Raw genomic sequence first — 19,411 nt, 5'->3', positions numbered from 1 at the left:
CATGGTACATCATTAATTATTTACTTCCGTTTTATTATCCTAAAAAATTGAATGTGTGTGGTTACGTAGTATTTATTACTACTTTTTCTCCATTTAAAGAAAGTTATTACAAACACAAATGTGACCATTCATGCATCAGTTCAAAACCTAACACATAAATAGAAACCATAGGAGTGCATGGTATATAAAACAAAAATACTCTCAATTATAAAAAGTTCAATTCGAAGAAAAATGGGAACAATCTATGAAGAAAAGAAGCATTTGGCATTGGTTCTTTTAGTTGTGTTGGTGGCTGCAGCATCGATCCAGCTATGTACGGCAGTTCCACTACCACTCCCAACATGGCACATTCATGTGGTAAATGGCTTAAACAATGAAACCCTATTGGTTCATTGTAAGTCCAAAGATGATGATTTGGGAAGCCATAATTTGGTTGCCAAAGGAGAAGAATTTCAATGGACTTTTAAGGTCAACTTTCTTGGAACAACGTTGTTTTGGTGCTATCTGGCAAAGCCAAATTTTAACGTATCGTTTGAATCTTTTTTGGTTGAAAAAACTCATCCTTGGCTCGCTTCTAAGTGCTTTGACAAAAATTGCTTTTGGATTGCTAAAGATGATGGGATTTACTTGAGAAACAATCCTACTAATGTTGATGAACTTGTACACCAATGGAACAAAGTTGCTTGAGTGCTACATATGTACATTTTCAACTACTAAAAAGTTAATATAAGAAATATCACACATTCAGATATGATTCCCGTCTTTATATATATATATATATACACATATATATATTCAAGTCATTTTATGATATGGGCCAATGAATGACCATAACATAAACGTCCATCCAAATCTTTTATCTGTTAGGTAGATAGGTTCAACAACTTCGCATCCTAAATTTAATTTCATACTAACTTTTTACTGTGATACAAGCTTCTATTTTGGTTAATTTAGAAAAAAAATATTTTTCAACAAACCATATTCATTTAAACACTTTTGATAAAATCTGTCTAAAATAAATACACTCATCTGTTTGATAATTTGTTCTCAAAATCTTCTTATATATGTTCATTCCATTTGTTATACACTAAAAGTAATTTTATTAATGTCAATTTTGACCATAAATTATATTCTTGTATGTAGTTTTGGAAACATTTCTTAAATTTTGATGAACGGGAAGTTAACTTGTTAATCAAATAATTAGAACAACAAGAATATACTTAACTATCCCGCTTCTCATATTGCTATAAATTGGCTCACTTTCATGTAACCTCTATTTGAATCTTTCTCACATTCCATATGAATAAAAATATTCACTTTTAAAATAAACAAATAAAATGAATATAGCTCAATTAGCATAGAGCTTGTTTGTTCCACCAAGTTCGTCAGATAACTTGTTCAGTAACTTAGAATTAGAAAATAAGAAATTATAAAGGAATAAAATGATCAATAATGTCTCTCTCTCTTTTTTGCTAACTATTTCTTAAATAAGAAAAAAATTAATAACATTGTTTCTCATAATTTATTTATCTTTTATTTCTTAATATATTTATTTGAACAAAAAAAAGAAAAGAAAGAAGTAAAAATTATTAAAAATTATTATTATTATAAAGAAAAGATAACTAAAGTTGGTTGCAGACGGACGCAAACACATTGTGTTTGAAATTTGTTTGTATTTTTAACAAACATGTTAAATAATATTTAAAGAAATAAAAACTTTCAGCAAATCTAACTTAAATGTTTTTCTAAGAAAAAAACTGAAATGTAATTATTGTGAAATGAAACTAGTTACCTAGTAACACTAATAAAAATAGTCAAATATTTTAGCTTCGAATATGCTATCATGTTTGAAACTAAAACTAATGTTTAGCATTTAGATCATAATCAAATTTAAGTAACATATTTTATATCCACACATATATATGTTATACTTTCAACCTTAGAGTAAGAGGTGTGATTCCCTATCCCTCATATTTAAAATAATAATAATAATAAATGTATATTATACTATCATCTTTAGAGTTAGAGGTTTGATACTCCTGCCTCTCATAAATAACATACCGAATTCCATTGATGATAGCTTCAAGATGATGATGACTTTAAGATGATTATAGTCTTAACCAAAACTCCAAATCACTCTCTTTAGATAGGAGTCAAGAAAGATAGAGTGCTTTATTATTTTGGTATATTGGGGACCATCGCTCTAAGGTCTCTTTATATACTAGTTCAATTGGGATTCCCATTAAACCCTAGTTAACTATGAATGAGCTTCCACTCATTAAGTTCATATTCAATTAGGAATCTAGGGTCTTAATTAATTAGATCACATAATAGGGTCAAATCTAATAAAATAACCCCAATATGATAAAATATTAATCCACATACATAGCTCATACTTTAATTATACGTATTATTATTTAAATGCGTTTAACATGACTTGAGCTATGCCTGTGTACCTAATGTAATTAAATCACATAAACCTTAAGCGCGCATAAATAGGTTATTTCAATAAAAGAATTTCCCTTTAGTTCAATCTACTCCATCTCCTGTATTAGCTTGGTATCAAGGTTGCTTTCATCACTACCGTTGTAACTAAACCTTCCTCGATCACCAATTCTAATACATTCAATGACATAGATCAAGTATGGATAGATAGCATGGAAACTACATGCAAAGTGATCTATGTCATGCCTGTTTCCAACTGATCCAAATTCCTTAGTGAGATCATTCCTAAAAACTTTATGTTAAACCACATTTGCTAAACTGCATGCATGATAAACAAGTTTAGATAATCGAACATAAACCATCAACTTTATTCTATATAGAAAATAAACAAAATATTGTCAAAAAAACATCCTTAATAACAAACTCCCACTAAACCATGGAATACAAAAAGTGACTAACACCAATGTGAGTAACATACTCATGAAAAACTTTAGGTGGTAAACCTATAGTCAATGGACCTACCACCATATAGTTTTTTTCCAATATGTTCTATCAAAATTTGACCATTTTGAACTCTTTCTTTAACAACTAGAAACTTCACGTCTACATACTTTGACATTATATTGTTGTTGAGCCCTTTTCAGTGTCGTTTAAGTCCCAAAAAGAACCACAAATTAAAAAAAAGTTTAAACTCCCGAACTACTCCTGTTACTACAAAAACGAAGCAATAATGGTGAGTCTGGGGTCGAACCACAGGGACGCATAGAATTGATTCCCTCTTAAGTTAAATTTTACTGTGGAAAAATAGTAAAAACAGGGTTTTAGGTTTTGATTAATTTGAAAACATGCAGGAAAATAAATTGCAAGGGATAAATGTAAACAGTAATTGGTTCATCTGGTTCTCAGATAAAGTTAGGCATTTAATGTAATTTCAATCATCGTTTTCTGCCCATCGACTATGCGTTCGAATTATGCATGCATAACTACCAAATTGTTGCGATTTAACTAGCTTCTACAAAGGCCGAAAACTAATTAAATCAAAATCAATCAAACGCCCTAATTATTAAGGTTGGAAAGGTCAAACCCTAACTAATCTACATGTTTCTAAATTCAATGGGTTCGATAGTGGCCATGTAGAAATAAAAACCATGCATTATGATTTAGGATTCAATTACGTCGCTTAAAGTTTTCAGGAAATCCATATTCAATTAACCAATTTTATCTTTGAACCTAGCAATTAGACATTTTAGGAATAGCCATCAAATGTCTAATTTACTATTGCTACTTAGTACCTTAACAAGACTAAGAATCATTAGCATGCATGATAAAGTGTGAAAGTCAACATCAATAATCATGCTCCAGAATTTAAACCGAATCAAAGAAAACACAATTCTAAATTACAACAATCGATTAAAACAGATGACTCACGAAATTGACATTGAATCCTTGATCTAAGAAACTAGATGCAGATTAACTCATAAATTCATAGACAAATTTAAGAGTTCAAGCCAATACATGTTTACAATCCAAAATAATACTAAAATCTAACCTAATGATACTTAAGAGATTAAAGGGAAAGAAGATAGTAAAGCCACTCCTCGGCCTCCATAACCTCCAAGTTCATATCCCTTTAGCCTCCAAGAAGTTTCTGCATCTTTTGACCTAAAACCAAAGAAAATAATTTAAAGTATTAATCGCTGCGTCAACGTTGCCCTGCATCTGGGCTGAAGATGGAATGCATGCATGCGGCTGATTACCATCAAAGTATTCAGAGCATTGTAACGGTGTTGACAGCATCGCAACGCTGCCCTGAACACTGGCATTTTGCCTTATGGTCAGAAGAATTTAGGCAAATGTTGAGCGTTGCGATGCTGTCTAAAGGCTTTTTAGTAATTTTTGCCTCTTTGAAGCTCGGTTGTTCAAATCAATTTGAATTTGCTTAAATTAACCCCGTTTAGCTCCAAATGCTTGGTTCTACCTTTTGATTGCTCGGTACCTGTAAAATAGGGCAATAAACACATAAAATAGCTCTTTTTTAGAGCTATCAAACACCTCAAACTTAATTCATGCTCATCATGAGGATTGTAGAAGCACACAGTCAAACAAATTAAGACATGTTAGCTCTAGTTGCAAAGTTGTAACTCTAGTCTCAACAGTCAGTAAGAATAAAGTTTGCAATCAAGAACGAAATTCAATTAGAATCAATCAATGAAGCACAATTTTAAGAATGATTCTTAATCTATTCATACATAAGTGAACCTAAAGTTTTGCTAGTTAAGCTTCACGGCCTAGAAAAGTTTTATAAGGCTTTCATCCCATTTTTCATCTACTCTGGCTCGGTTATCAATCTTGGACCTACCAAACTTGCAAACAAGAGGGAACTACCAAACGTGCTTTCATACCCCACTGTAAGGAACCTATCCACTCTTTTCCCGCAAGGCCCTAACTAGACATAGCGGAGGTAGTTCTGTTCACCTCTATCCATGCACACACACACACACATTATTTTATGCATTTTTTTAAACAGTTAATTTGCTTCTCTTTATTTTTCTTTTTTTTATACCCAATAGGCCTTATTTTATCCACCTTGTCTAGTTTTTCTCTACAACAAGTGTGATTACTCATAAGTCAAAGGTGGACGTTTCATGGAGACAACAGAAATACAAACCAAATAACCCAAGCATGCAAGACTTTAATTTTGCAAAACAATTACTTAAAGATGTATGGGAGACAAGAAAAATTTAAAAATCGGCTAAAAACCATGATCATGCTTTCTTAATGTTCTTTCATGCAAATTCTATCACAGAAGGAGTGCGTTATAAACTACTCATCATAACAACAGAGCAACAGAGCAAACAAGAAAACCAAACCACCCAAAGCATAGTCCAAGCACAGAGCTCAAGGACCCCAAGCTAAAATTAAAGCTACCCAACAGGTACTCCACCACCAATATTAAAATGATACATTCTCCCTAATGTATCTTAAGTATAGCTCAAAAATGAAAAGAGCAAGGGAATAGAAAACCTCCTCTAAAAACACGATGCACACGGGATGGTGGTGGTTGGGCTTCTTCTCTTCGCATTGGCTTTTCTGTTGAAGCTTCAGAGAGACCTACCAAAGAATGAAAAATAAAAGAAAAACAAACCTACAAAACAAAAAAGAAGTTAGCAAAAACCAAAAGAAAAGAAACAAAAAACTACAAAAATAACAAAAATGAAAATTAAGGAAGGAAAAGAAAAATACTACCAAGGGCATAAAAAAGAAGGAAGGCTAGCTTCAATCGGAGTCTTGTGAGTCTAGCATTTGAGATTACACCACATAAATCTTGATAGAATCTTGAGATTGGTAAAGAATGGACTTTTAAGCAAGTTAGAAGATGATTCATTACCTCCATGTGAATCTTGTCTCGATGGAAAAATGACTAAAATACCTTTTAGGGGAAAAAGTTGTAGAGCCAAAGAACCTTTAAAACTCATACATTCGGATTTTTAAGGTCTAATGAATGTAAAGGCTAAAGGAGGGTACGAATACTTCATCTCTTTCATAGATGATTATTCAATGTATGGTTACTTATTATGGAACATAAGTCTAAAGCCTTTGAAAAGTTCAAAGAGTATAAAGCTGAAGTTGAAAACCTATTAGGTAAAACAATTAAAACACTTAAATCTGATCGAGGTGAAGAGTACATAGATTTAGAATTCCAGGACTACATGATAGAACATGGAATTCAATCCAGCTCTCAGCACCTGGTACATCTTAGTAGAATGTTGTATCAGAAAGAAGAAATAGAACCTAATTTGATATGGTTAGTTATATGATGAGTTATGCTCGATTGCCCAACTCATTTTGGGGGTATGCAGTAGAGACTGTAGTTCACATCTTGAACAATGTGTACGTTCTTATGTCCTAAAATTCATGGTTTGTAAACAATAAACTTATTATATTATTAATAAAGATGTTACTGAGGTTTTATTTAATAAAGTTGTTATGAATGTATGAATTGCTCATTTCATTCTAGAAAGAACCTAAATCAAATAAACTAAGATCTATGGCTATTACATGAATACTTAGACCTTATGTAATGACATAAAAGTGGATCAAATTTGAGTAAACAGTCTAAACGGTCTATAGTATATGAATAAGGCTAGGTACCTTATCTTGAGGACACCATCGGATGCGACCCACTTTATATTTAGTACAAACGATGTGATCCTGAATCGTTCATGTAATGACATGCAAGCGGGGGCATCTAATGCAAAGAGTTTGTAAAAGATCGGACTAAGAAATAAGTAACTCTTATTGTATAACGTTGTTTACTATTTAAGACTTAATATTTCAAAACGATGACCTACGTAACTTGACCTTAGTCTTGAGCTAACTATGCAGTCCTATTTACTCAGGATTATCCTTAGATTTGCATGGGTAAGGGTTGGCTCAATAGCGCCGACTCAATAAGCCTCCCATTTCAAGGGTATAATTGGGTAGATATCTGGTGACATAGGGTGTAATACGGACTTCACTCCTTATTGCCTTTAGGGATAGTAAAGAGGTCGTTCCCTTAAGTGCCAACTCCAGGACTTGAACAAGGGGCTCCATGTTCTCCTTGGCTCGAGAGGGATTCGATTTAGTGATTGGATCACAAATCAAGTCTTAATTAGAGGACCAGTAGAACTTAAGAAGCCAGATGTAATCTCAAGGGTAAAACAACTATTGACTTAGCCGTTATTACAAACAACCTATGAAGGGTTGACTTACGGATTCTGGTTATATTGAGTGGACAGAAGTATATCTATAGTGAGGGAAGTGCAACTACTAGGCTTTAGTAGAATGACTCGGTAGTTAGCAAATGTCAGTTAATTGAGTTAAAGAATTTAGCCGGTGAATCTCGAATTGTTGGAGCCCATGATCTGTAGGTCCATGAGGTCCCCCTACTAGGTCATATCGGACTAAACCTTAGAATAGTGTGACGAACAAATTGGAAGTGTTTGAATTCGATTTTTGGTGGAAAATGTTAAATATGTACGGTATATTTAACCTAATATTTAATTGTAAATTAAACAGAAAGAGAGAGAAAATAGGAAATATTTAAATAAGATTTAAATATCAAGATTATGAATAGAGATTCATATTGACTGTTATTAGTGTTGGATTTAATATTAAATTAAATTAATCAAATTGTTTAATTAATTATTTAATATTAATATAAATTTAAAATTAATTATTAAAATTAATTTTGAAATTAAATGCAATTTGTCACAATTGCATTCAAAGTCAAAATAGTTGACTAGGCCAAAATTGAATCAAAAGTTAAAATTGTTGACTAGGTAAAAATGCAATAAAAGTCAAAATGTCTACTTTTGACTTCGAAAGTCAAAAAGTCAAAATTGTTGACTTTGGACTTTAAGAGTCAAATTTTGACCTTTGACTTAGTTAGTGAAAAGATCCAACAATTTTGAGTGGGAAATTCAAACATTTACATTGTGTTGGAAGGAAAATTAGTGATGGGGTGGTGCACGCAATCATGTGTTAGACATGGCTTATTCTATGCGTTTACGCCCATGCGTCAGAGGTCATGCGTTGGAATGAAAATGTGTTAACCTAGTATGCAATGACCACGCGTTCCTATCACAAGTTTTCTTATGCTCGCACCAAGTATAACGCAAACGCAAGTTTCTCGGGTAATCCGAGGTCGAACATAGGGACTTGTTACTCAATAATGCTTGTGAAGCAATGCGTTTGAGGCGATGAATAAAAAAAATTTAATGGATTTACACACTACTACTCCTAACTAAACAGATTGAACAATATGAGACTTGCGATGAGAATAGGTAGATACATAACAACCATTAACGCATGATAATATTTATTATCTTAAATCGCTCGAGTAATCCCAACTCGTCACACTAACGCATCGCACACCTCTCGGGGGTCAGCCACATGACTATATCTCGACAGTACATGGTTGCGTCGAGCATAAAATTATGCCTATCTCTAAGAACAATGCATACTTTGCTTTAGTGCGTTCCATCTCTTACTTTCTCAGGCAGTTAGACGCGGCTATTTAACTTATAGACAAGCAATGCAATAACCCATAGACAAGCGTTGTTACAGCCTTTCACCAGGAAAAGAGGATTAACTCACTATACTCGCACAACGCACACCTCTCGGTGGGTTGCTACATGCGTCCTATCTCTAGGCTACACGATTAAGTATGTGATTGCCTTTGATAAATAAACGATGAAGGTAAATGATGATAAAGATAGAGATGATGAAGAAGATGGCATTGAAGGAATCAAGAGATGCATTGATTACAAAATGTCTTAATATCTTAAGCTAAAATGTAATACAATACAGAGGATAAAAGAGAAATGAAGGACTCTATGTCAAAACTGTCGGTGATGCCATGGATGAATTGTGGATATGTCTCTCTCGAGCTCTATCTCCGACGAAAGCTCCGGTCGTCACTTGGTCTCGTTTGTGGAGGTGAAGAATTCTCACTGAAAATCTTACTCAAGCATTCATCTCTGATCGCAAACCTTTACCTTGAGGCAGAAGTTCGGATGTCTTGAAATGAAAGTCCAAAGGGCTATTTATAGAGTTTAAAGGCCGACAGCTATCATGATTGCATTATGGCTCACTGTTATTTTTGTCGTGGTATGGGCATTGTCACATCGTCTTATCTTGTTGATACTCTCAAAGTATGCGTCCAGCTTGATTCAGCTGAAGTATCAATGCGTTCTACCCATCTTGCGATCCTCTATTATGGCTATCACTTCGTGGCCGCAATCTCCAAGTTATTACCACATTTACTTGATCACTGCAACTTTCATATGATGGATGCATGCGATCCAACTTTCAGCGCATGCGTTTGTCTTTGCAGTCGCCTAGCTTCAACGAATGCGTTTGTCTGCGATTGCTTATTTCCAATGCATGCGTTTGATTTCTGCGATAGCTACAAAAATAACACTTTGGCACGGAGTAACGCATAATATTGGGGTCAGTGAGGATTTAGGTGCTAATCGACGCAAAACAAAATTTTTCGCAAATTCTAAGTATTATCACCGCATTTTTTACTTATTAGCCCTCATAATTCTAAATAAAAGGCTTATAATAACTGGCATTTATGCCAGTTATCAAATTGCTAAGTGTTGTTTTCAATTGAAGACATTTGCCCCACTAATCCCACTTTGAATTTGTGGACTTTTTTAGTGTCAAATTCTCATCAAACTCAAAGTTGCATGTTTTGCATGATATGGCCCATAAAAAAAATGTGTTTTATGAATATTAGCTCTTTTGGCCAAGTGGACTTTTATGAGATTATTTGATAATCTTAACCTATTTTCTCTCGAAATTAGTCACTCACCTGATCACCATCATGTTCTAAAGCTAGAGAATAGTCAGGAAGAATCTCGTGGTGATCTATGGACCATTCGTGAAGAGATTGGAGGTGATTTGGAGAAGATTTGATACTACAAAGGTTGTATATTTTCTTTCCCTTTGTTCTTAACTTAATTGCATGTTTATTTTTTGAAATTGACCTAATTAGAGTACTTTAAATCCGTTAAATTCTTCCGCTACACATGTGTTCGTTCCAGCACAATGTTCCCTTAAAGAGTGTTTTTGAAACACCTTTCGAGTTATGGAGGGGACGTAAACCGAGTTTACGTTACTTCAAAAATTGGGGTTGTCCTACACATGTGTTAGTGACAAATTCAAAAAAGTTGGAACCTTGTTCAAGATTATACCAATTTGTTGTTTATCCTAAGGAAATGAAATGTGGTCTGTTTTATGATACTCAAGAAGATAAAGTGTTTGTATCGAAAAACGCTACATTTTTTTAAGAAGACGACATGCTAGATCATAAACCATGAAGCAAAATATTATTAAGTGAAGCTACTGATGAATCAACAAGGGTTGTTGTTGCAGCTGGTCCTTCATCAAGAGTTAATGAAGAAGCCAACACTTTAGGTCCGTCTCGTCCTTCTCAATCAGTGAGAGTGCCTTGACGCAGTGGGAAGGTTGTGATATAACCTGACTGGTACTTGGGTTTAATTGAAACTCATGTTGTCATGCCAAATGATGGTGTTGGAGACTTGTTGTCCTATAAACAGGCAATGAATGATGTAAACAAGGACTAATGGATCAAAGCCATAGACCTTGAAATGAAGTTTATGTACTCCAATTCAGTATGGGATCTTGTAGATCCACTTAAAGGGGTAAAATCCATAGGGTGCAAATAGATCTATAAAAGAAAGAGAGATGTAGCCAGAAAGGTACAAACATTTCAAGCTAGACTTGTAGCACAGGGTTATACCCAGAGGGCAAGTTTTGACTATGAGGAAATTTTTTCCTCTATTGCTATGCTTAAGTCTATAAGAATTCTCTTGTCAATGCATATTATGACTATGAAATATGGCAAATGTATGTCAAGACTATTTTTCTGAATTGCAATTTTGAAGAAAACATCTTTATGTCTCAGGCCAAGGGGTTCATAACCTGAGGATAGGAGCATAAAGTTTGCAAGCTGAATCGATCCATTTATGGGTTGAAACAGGCATCCAAATCTTGGAACATTAGATTTGATACAGTGAAAAAATATTTTTGTTTTGATCAAAATATTGATGAACCTTGTATCTATAAGAAAATTATCAACGATAAAGTAGCTTTTCTAGTACTTTATGTGGATGATATCCTACTCATTGTGAATGATGTAAGGTACCTCACTGACATTAGATTTGTAGCCCAATTTTAAATGAAAGATTTAGGTGAGGCGCAGTATTTACTTGGGATCCAAATCATTATAGATTGTAAGAAGAACACGTTGGCTCTGTCTCAAGCAACTTATATCGACAAAATGTTGACTTGATATTCGATACAGAACTTTACAAAAGGTTTATTACCATTCAAGCACTTGGTTCAGTTGTCTAAGGAATAATATCCTAAGATACCTTAAGAAGTTGAGGATATGACATGTACCATATGCCTTAGCTGTGGGCAGCTTAATGTATGTTATGCTCTGCACTAGGTTAGATATTTGTTATGCAATGAGAATAGTTAGTAGGTACCAGTCCAATCCATGGTTAGACAACTAGACTGCGGTTAAGAACATCCTCAAGGGACTATACGTTGGTATATGGAGCAAAGGATTTGATCCTTACAAGATACACCAATCTTGATTTCTAAACTAACAAGGATTCTAGGAAATCAACGTCAGATTCAGTGTTTACACTGAACGGGGGAGCTGTAGTGTGGCATAGTATGAAGCAAGGATGTATTGCATATTCCACAATGGAAACTGAGTATGTAGCTTCTTGTGAAGTAGCAACGGAAGCAATTTGACTCAGGAAGTTCCTAAGCGACTTGGAAGCGGTTCTAAATATGGTCTTGCCCATCACCTTATAATGTGACAATAGTAGGAAAGTAGTCATTGCTGATCTTTCTACAAAGGCTCTCTCTCGACTAAAGTGTTTAAGGGTCAACTGGAGAGTATTGGTCTACGAGACATGTACGTTGTATAATCTAGGACAAATGGGAGATGTGTAATGGGTATATGGATGCCTTAGTTTATTGTATTTATTTACAATAATCCCGTCTTTTGGATTCTGATATCATGTATAACCCATTGACTATAATTTTAGTTCAAGTGGGAGTTTGTTAGGTGTTATGCCCTAAAACTTGTATATAGTAAATGTTATTAATTGACTGTCATCCATAAAGAGTTATAAATGTTAATTCAACAAACATTATTGTTTTTGTTGTTTGTCTATTTTGTCTTAATAACCCTAAATCTAATAAATTGTGCGTTATGAACACTTGTGAAGGACTAACTTGTTATTATTAGTCTATATTGTTGGACATAGAAATATATTTGTAGTGAGAAGAGTAAAGTTGTGGGTCTGTAGTGGAATGTCACATTTAACGATTATTGATTAACTTGGTTAATGAGTTTAACCAATCAATCTCATATCATTGGAGCTTCTAATCTACAGGTCCACCAGGTCCCCTTGTTAGCTCACTAGAAGATATTAATGTGATTGATATATAATTGATTATTGATATGATCTATAATTCACATTGATTGAAAATTAACTCAAGTGAATTAGATTCACAAAGAATTAATTAAAAAAGATGTACTACACATATACATAGGATGTTTAGGATAATTAGATATTTATACATTAAATTATATTAGTTATTTAATTCATATGCAAATTAAGTTAAATAATTGTTATTTTATTGTGCTAATTAATTAAATAAGTGTTATTTAATTAATTAATTGTATAAAAATGAATAGGAAAAGGATTAGGAAAAAGGCTTGACCCTTTGGGAGACATTGAGACAGACACGACAATACACAACATAGAAGTGTTAGTGAAAAATTTTCCCTAAGCCACAAATAGAATCCTCTCTACTCTCCAAAACCATTTTCTCCTCTCCCTCTCCCAATAGTTGGATACCACCTAGAGAATAATGAGGTTACTCTCGTGGTAGTGTTCAAGATTGTTGAAGAAATCGTTCATGATCAAGATCATTGGAGGAGTCATTCGTTGAAACTTGGGAATCTACAAAGGTAAGAATGATTCTAATCTTTTTCCAAAAGGCATGTTATATTATATGTTTATATTCTATTTTAGTATACTGAATTTGTTTATGTAAAAATCCAATTGTGGGATGTAAGTTCTCACACAAATGCTTCCGTTGCGAAATCCGATCTCTTTAATTTCATCATTTTGCTAAATTTGATGCATGCGGCATATTCTGATTTTGAGATTTTTTAAACTTTTTGTAAACTTTTTGTAGGATTTTTATATTTTAACTTGAAGTGTTTGGTTATATTTGGTTGTTTACGAAATTTGCATAAGGATTAGACATATGGGGGAAAAAAGAATAGAAATATCGATCGGCAAACAATGGGGGCACCTATATATGAGTTATTTTCAAATTGGTTTTTTATCAACTCAGAGTAAATTCAAAGAAATTGATTGTTTGGTAGTTGAGATTTTTTTATTGAAGGAATTGATATTCCCCACAGCGGAAATAAATTGAATGCATTGACCTCTAGACTTTGTTTTACAGAATAGAAAAATATAGAGAGACGGAAACAATAAACAATATTAACTTAAAGATGCTATCTACTGTATTAATCAGATAGAGAAGAAAGATATAAAGGGAATCACATAACCTTGAAGACCAATTCTTCTCGTTCCTCTCCAATTCGCATCGTCTTCTTCCAATCTCACGAACACTGCAACCGGACACCATTATAGGGTCTTCCTCGTTATTCTCAGTGATGAAAATCATGCAGAGGTGTGGGGTTGCACTTAAATTTGGTGGGAAGAAGAAGAGAATTGAGAGGAATTTTCTTCTCTATAAAAACTCATCGAACCAGAGAAACCAATGACAGAACAAGAGATAACAGGTCTCTCCATTCTAATGAGATTAGAAACCTAAGTTTAATATTTTAATTCGGTTTAATAGGATTAAATTGACTAACAAAAGATTAAATATGTACCAAATCTATCTATAAGCGACCTTTTGGCTAAAGTTGGTTCTGCCTAGGCTGGGGTACTTAAGTCGATGGAAACGTCGCACCCCTACCTGGGAACCTACTTGGAAAGGTGAATTAGATATATTTGTTGCATGCATGCAAATTTGATGATAGTCTGTTAAAGTGTTTAATAAGACTTGAATCAAACTTGTTTAATCGTAAAAAGAAAGTGTTGTTTTTTAGCAAATTAAACAACCACTTAGTTAAAATTAGTAGTCATATTTTCTAAGTTAATGAATCTCTAGGTAGAACATTCAATGGGAGGTAATTGGGGTATATGATACTTCACTTTACCTCTACACGTTTCTCCCGAAAAAGTTCACACCGTGAGTTCTATCCTCGGCCTCGAGGCACCCTGGGACTGTCCCCCTAAAGAATGGCGTTTGGGTAGGTCAATACGAAGATGAATGGTGAGAATGTTCAAAGTAAGTGGGAGCGGGACGTGTGACAACATATCCCTTGGTCTCTCTTATGGATAAAGTTTTCGCACATTTCCTCGAGACACCCCGAGAGTGTCTCCCTAAAAGATGGTTGTATTTGCACAACTCTTTATTTGATCTCTAGAAATGGATAGGGTTCTTTTAGTCTCTTATCCTAATCTACTTTTTCCCTATGGTGGGTGCATTAGAGCGGGACTCTAGGGTCTTAAATGAGGGCTTACACTCAGACATAATTGTTAAGGATGTTAATAAATTCTTGACCGAACAATGGTGACTGTTAGATTCAGTTACAAATTGTTGTTTCTGTCTAATGGTGGAGGTTGTCTCATTCCAGTGAAGGGACCTTTGATCACCCTATGGTGACTTTTGTTCTGTCTCATTGGAGCATCCTTGCAAAATAGATGTCACTTAGGGTAGAATAGAACTATTTTGCTTAAACTTATTTGGTGTTAAAAGTGGTAATGCAAGTAGACTCATTAAGTTTGTTCAATTTTTTGAACAATACAATGGCTACCGCTACTCTTTCACTTTTAGCCGTCGATAAACTGACTAGCGAGAATTATGCTAGTTAGAAGAATACAATTAACATGATACTTATCATCGAAGACTTATTGTTTGTCTTTATGGAGGAGTGTCCTCCTATTCCACCTCCCAATGCTGCTTGAAATGTTTGAGAGGCACACGAGCATTGGGCACTGGCGAACAAAAAGGCCTGAGCATGTATTTTGGCCAGCTTTAACGATGTTTTGGCCAGGAAGTATGAGCCCATGATCACTGCACGTGAGATCATGAAGTCCATGAGGGGAATGTTCAGACAACTATTCGTACAACTCTGGCCGACGCTCTTAAGTTCATCTTCAACTCTAAAATGAAGAAGGGAACATCTGTTCGTGAACATATTCTAAACATGATGGTCCACTTCAACGTGGCAGATATGAACGGGTCGAGCATCGATGAGGCCAGACAAGTTAGCATTATTCTGGGGTCATTACCAGAAAGCTTCCTTCACTTCAGAAGAAATGTTGTTATGAACCGGGTTGATTACAACCTTACAACTCTACTCAATGAGTTGTAGGCATGTCAATCTTTGCTGAAAAGCAAGGAAAATAAGGTTGGTGAGGCCAATGTTGCATCATCTTTCAAAAAGTTCTATAAAGATTCGGCCTCTGGAACTAAGTCTTCACCTTCTTCTTCCAGAATGAGCAAGTGGAAGAAGAAGAAGGGTCATAAGGGGAAGGCGCCTGTTAACCCACAACCTATCGCTCCACATGGTAGGCAACCAATGCGGGTTGACAAGGAAAAGTGTTTCCACTGCAACCAGGACGAGCACTAAAAGCAAAACTGCCCTCGTTATTTGGCTGAGAAGAAGAAGGTGAAACAAGGTAAATATGATTTACTGGTTTTGGAGACTTGTTTAGTGGTGAATGATGATTCTACATGAATTATTGACTTAGGGACCACTAATCATGTTTGTTTTTCATTCTAGGGAATTAGTTCCTAGTTGCAACTTTATGCTGGTGAGATGACAATGCAAGTTGGAACTGGACACATCGTCTCAGTTGTGGCAGTGAGAGGACTCCAATTGACTTTACATAATAGGTTTATCATTTTGAATGATGTTTACGTAGTGCCCTAGTTAAAAAGGAACTTAATTTTGTATAGTCTTTTCTCGAATGTAAATATACACTTAATTTTTTTGTTAATAGAGTGTTTATTATGAAAAAAGGGTGTTGATATATGTTCAACTCAACTAGAAAATAATTTGTATATGCTAAGATTGTTAGTAACAAATTCCCTCCATTACATAGACATAATTAAAACTATCATAACTCAAAATAAACGACTTAAAGTTTCTCCTAAAGAAAATGCCCAACTTTGGCACCTACGATTAGGGCACATTATTCTAAATAGGATTGAGAGGTTGGTGAATAATGGATTTCTAATCGAGTTAGAAGAAAATCTTTTACCTGTGTGTGAATCATGCCTTAAAGGCAAAATGACTAAGAGACCTTTTTTCTGGTAAAGGTGATAGGTCAAAGAGCCTCTAGAGTTAGTGTATTAAGACCTTTGTGGTCCGGTGAATGTGCGAGCTAGAAGAGGCTAAGAATACTTCATCACTTATACTAATGATTAATCGAGGTATGGGTATGTTTATTTAATGCAACACAAGTCTGAGTCCTTTCAAAAGTTCAAATAGTTCAATGTTGATATTGAAAATGCATTAAGTAAAAAAATAAAACACTTCAATCTGATCAAGGTGGAGAGTTTTTGAATTTCGAGTTCTAGAACTATTTGATAGAACATGGAATTGTTTCCCAAATCTCAGCACCTGGTACACCTTAGCAGAATGGTGTATCAGAGAGGAGAAATCGAACCCTATTGGACATGGTTTGGTCGATGATAAGTTACGCTTCCTTACCTGACTCGTTTTGGGGTTTTGCAATAGAGACTGCAGCTTATATTCTAAACTGCGTTTCCTTCAAGAATGTTGCCAGAACACCATTGGAGTTGTGGAATGGTCGTAAAGCTAGTTTACGTTACTTCCACATATGAGGTTGCCCAGCACATGTGCTTGAGGCTAATATTAAGAAATTGAAACCGTGTTCGAGGTTGTGCCTATATGTAAGCTACCCCAAAGAGACACGAGGGGGTTACTTTTATTATCCTTAAGAGAACAAAGTGTTTTATATCGACGAAGACTACTTTTCTTAAGGAGGATCATATAAGTGAGCACAGTCCTAGAAGTAAAATCTTGTTGAATGAACTTTCCAAAGAAACTACTGAAACTTCAACAAGAGTTGTCGAAGAGCCTACTAACTCAACGAGAGTTTTTTATGTAGGTTCATCTAGTAGGTCAAATCAACCTCAAGTGCTAAGGTAACCTCGACGTAGTGGGAAGGTTGCGAACCTACCTATTCACTATATGGGTTTAACTGAAACCCTAGCTATGGTAGCTGATTGCGAAGTTGAGGATCTGTTGTCTTACAAGAAGGAATAGAGGATGTTGATAGAGATGAATGGGTTAAAGCCATGGATCTCGAGATGGATTCAATGTACTTTAACTCAGTTTGCGATCTTGTAGATCAACCTGATGTGGTAAAACCTATATGTTGTAAATGGATCTAAAAGAGGAAACGAGGTGCTGATGGGAAGGTGCAAACTGATAACGGGTAGAAATCACGTTATTACAGCACAAATAAGTAAAACAATGAGAGAATATGACAGTAAAAATAAACAAAATCATGTCCAAAAATGTTAAACTGAGAAAATTGCGATCACATGCGCCCATCGCATAAAAGTAGTTAATTTACTTATTTTGTGCAGGAAAAATGCGTTGGCGCAAGGAATTAGGCGCCCGCGCGCTTGAAGGATTGTGATCGTAAAGTCATGTGATCGTGAGAAGTTGCTTAAGAAGATGGCCGCATAAAGACTGCGCATCAAGGTGACAACATAATAAATCATGATCGGACGAAAAGCTGATGACGGTCGAATCCGAATTTAGTTGACAAGCCGCATGGAAGGTACACTCAACTTTTGGTGACCATTAACGGTGCATCAGAGTAGGAGATTTAATGACTGCCCATCATTGCAATCATTAGAGAGAAAAACTTCAATCACCTTCAGCTCTATAAATACCGAAGGCCACCATTGTGCCAGGAGATCGCCAGATAGCATATGAGAGGATACACTTACAAGAAAATGTTAAGTAAGTTTAACAATTTTTGGCTGAACAATGGTGACTAATAGTTACAGTAACAAGGAGTTTTTTTGTATATTGGTTGTGAATGTCTTATTTCATTGAAGGGGCACCTGATCATCATATTGCCCTACCTCAACGAAACATTATTGAAAAATAAATGTCACTTACGGTGCATTAGATTATTTTGCTAATTTTGATTGGTTTTTTTCCAAATGGGTTAATACATATAGTACAAATATAAATAAATTTTATGGATTCATGGTACATCATTAATTATTTACTTCCGTTTTATTATCCTAAAAAAATTGAATGTGTTTGGTTACGTAGTATTTATTACTACTTTTTCTCCATTCAAAGAAAGTTATTACAAATACAAATGTGACCATTCATGCATCAATTGAAAACCGAACACATATAAATAGAAACCATAGGAGTGCATTGTATACAAAACAAAAATACTCTGAATTATAAAAAGTTCAATCCGAAGCAAAATGGGAACAATCTATGAAGAAAAGAAGCATTTGGCATTGGTTCTTTTAGTTGTGTTGGTGGCTGCAGCATCGATCCAGCTGTGTACGACAGTTCCACTACCACTCCCAACGTGGCACATTCATGTGGTAAATGGCTTAAACAATGAAACCCTATTGGTTCATTGTAAGTCCAAAGATGATGATTTGGGAAGCCATAATTTGGTTGCCAAAGGAGAAGAATTTCAATGGACTTTTAAGGTCAACTTTCTTGGAACAACGTTGTTTTGGTGCTATCTGGCAAAGCCAAATTTTAACGTATCGTTTGAATCTTTTTGGGTTGAAAAAACTCATCCTTGGCTCGCTACTAGGTGCTTTGACAAAAATTGCTTTTGGATTGCTAAAGATGATGGGATTTACTTGAGAAACAATCCTACTAATGTTGATGAACTTGTACACCAATGGAACAAAGTTGCTTGAGTGCTACATATGTACATTTTCAACTACTAAAATGTTAATATAAGAAATATCATACATTCAGATACGATTCCCGTCTTTATATATATATATATATATACACATATATATATTCAAGTCATTTTATGATATGGGCCAATGAATGACCATAACATAAACGTCCATCCAAATCTTTCATCTGTTAGGTAGATAGGTTCAACAACTTCGCATCGTAAATTTAATTTCATACTTAACTTTTTACTCTGATACAAGCTTCTATTTTGATTAATTTTGAAAAAGAAATGTTTTTCAACAAACCATATTCATTTAAACACTTTTGATAAAATCTGTCTAA

At 34.6% G+C, this 19,411-nt stretch overlaps 2 protein-coding genes across 2 annotated transcripts; both read left to right on the top strand.

Annotated features, from left to right (window-relative positions):
- The first annotated feature begins 231 nt into the window (after positions 1 to 231).
- LOC150033790 (S-protein homolog 1-like) lies at positions 232 to 687 on the top strand. Its single transcript, XM_090317070.1, has one exon. It carries the CDS (start codon positions 232 to 234, stop codon positions 685 to 687), a length of 456 nt encoding a protein of 151 aa, XP_090173196.1.
- Positions 688 to 18,624: 17,937 nt separating this feature from the next.
- LOC150033789 (S-protein homolog 1-like) lies at positions 18,625 to 19,080 on the top strand. Its single transcript, XM_090317069.1, has one exon. It carries the CDS (start codon positions 18,625 to 18,627, stop codon positions 19,078 to 19,080), a length of 456 nt encoding a protein of 151 aa, XP_090173195.1.
- The last annotated feature ends 331 nt before the right edge of the window (positions 19,081 to 19,411 follow it).

This window comes from Benincasa hispida, chromosome 9, assembly GCF_027475165.1.
Source record: "Benincasa hispida cultivar pf3 chromosome 9, pf3_genome.v1.1, whole genome shotgun sequence".
NCBI classification, from domain to species: domain Eukaryota; kingdom Viridiplantae; phylum Streptophyta; class Magnoliopsida; order Cucurbitales; family Cucurbitaceae; genus Benincasa; species Benincasa hispida.
Note: the sequence above shows the minus strand (reverse complement) of the source record. Positions and strands in the feature narration are given on the sequence as shown.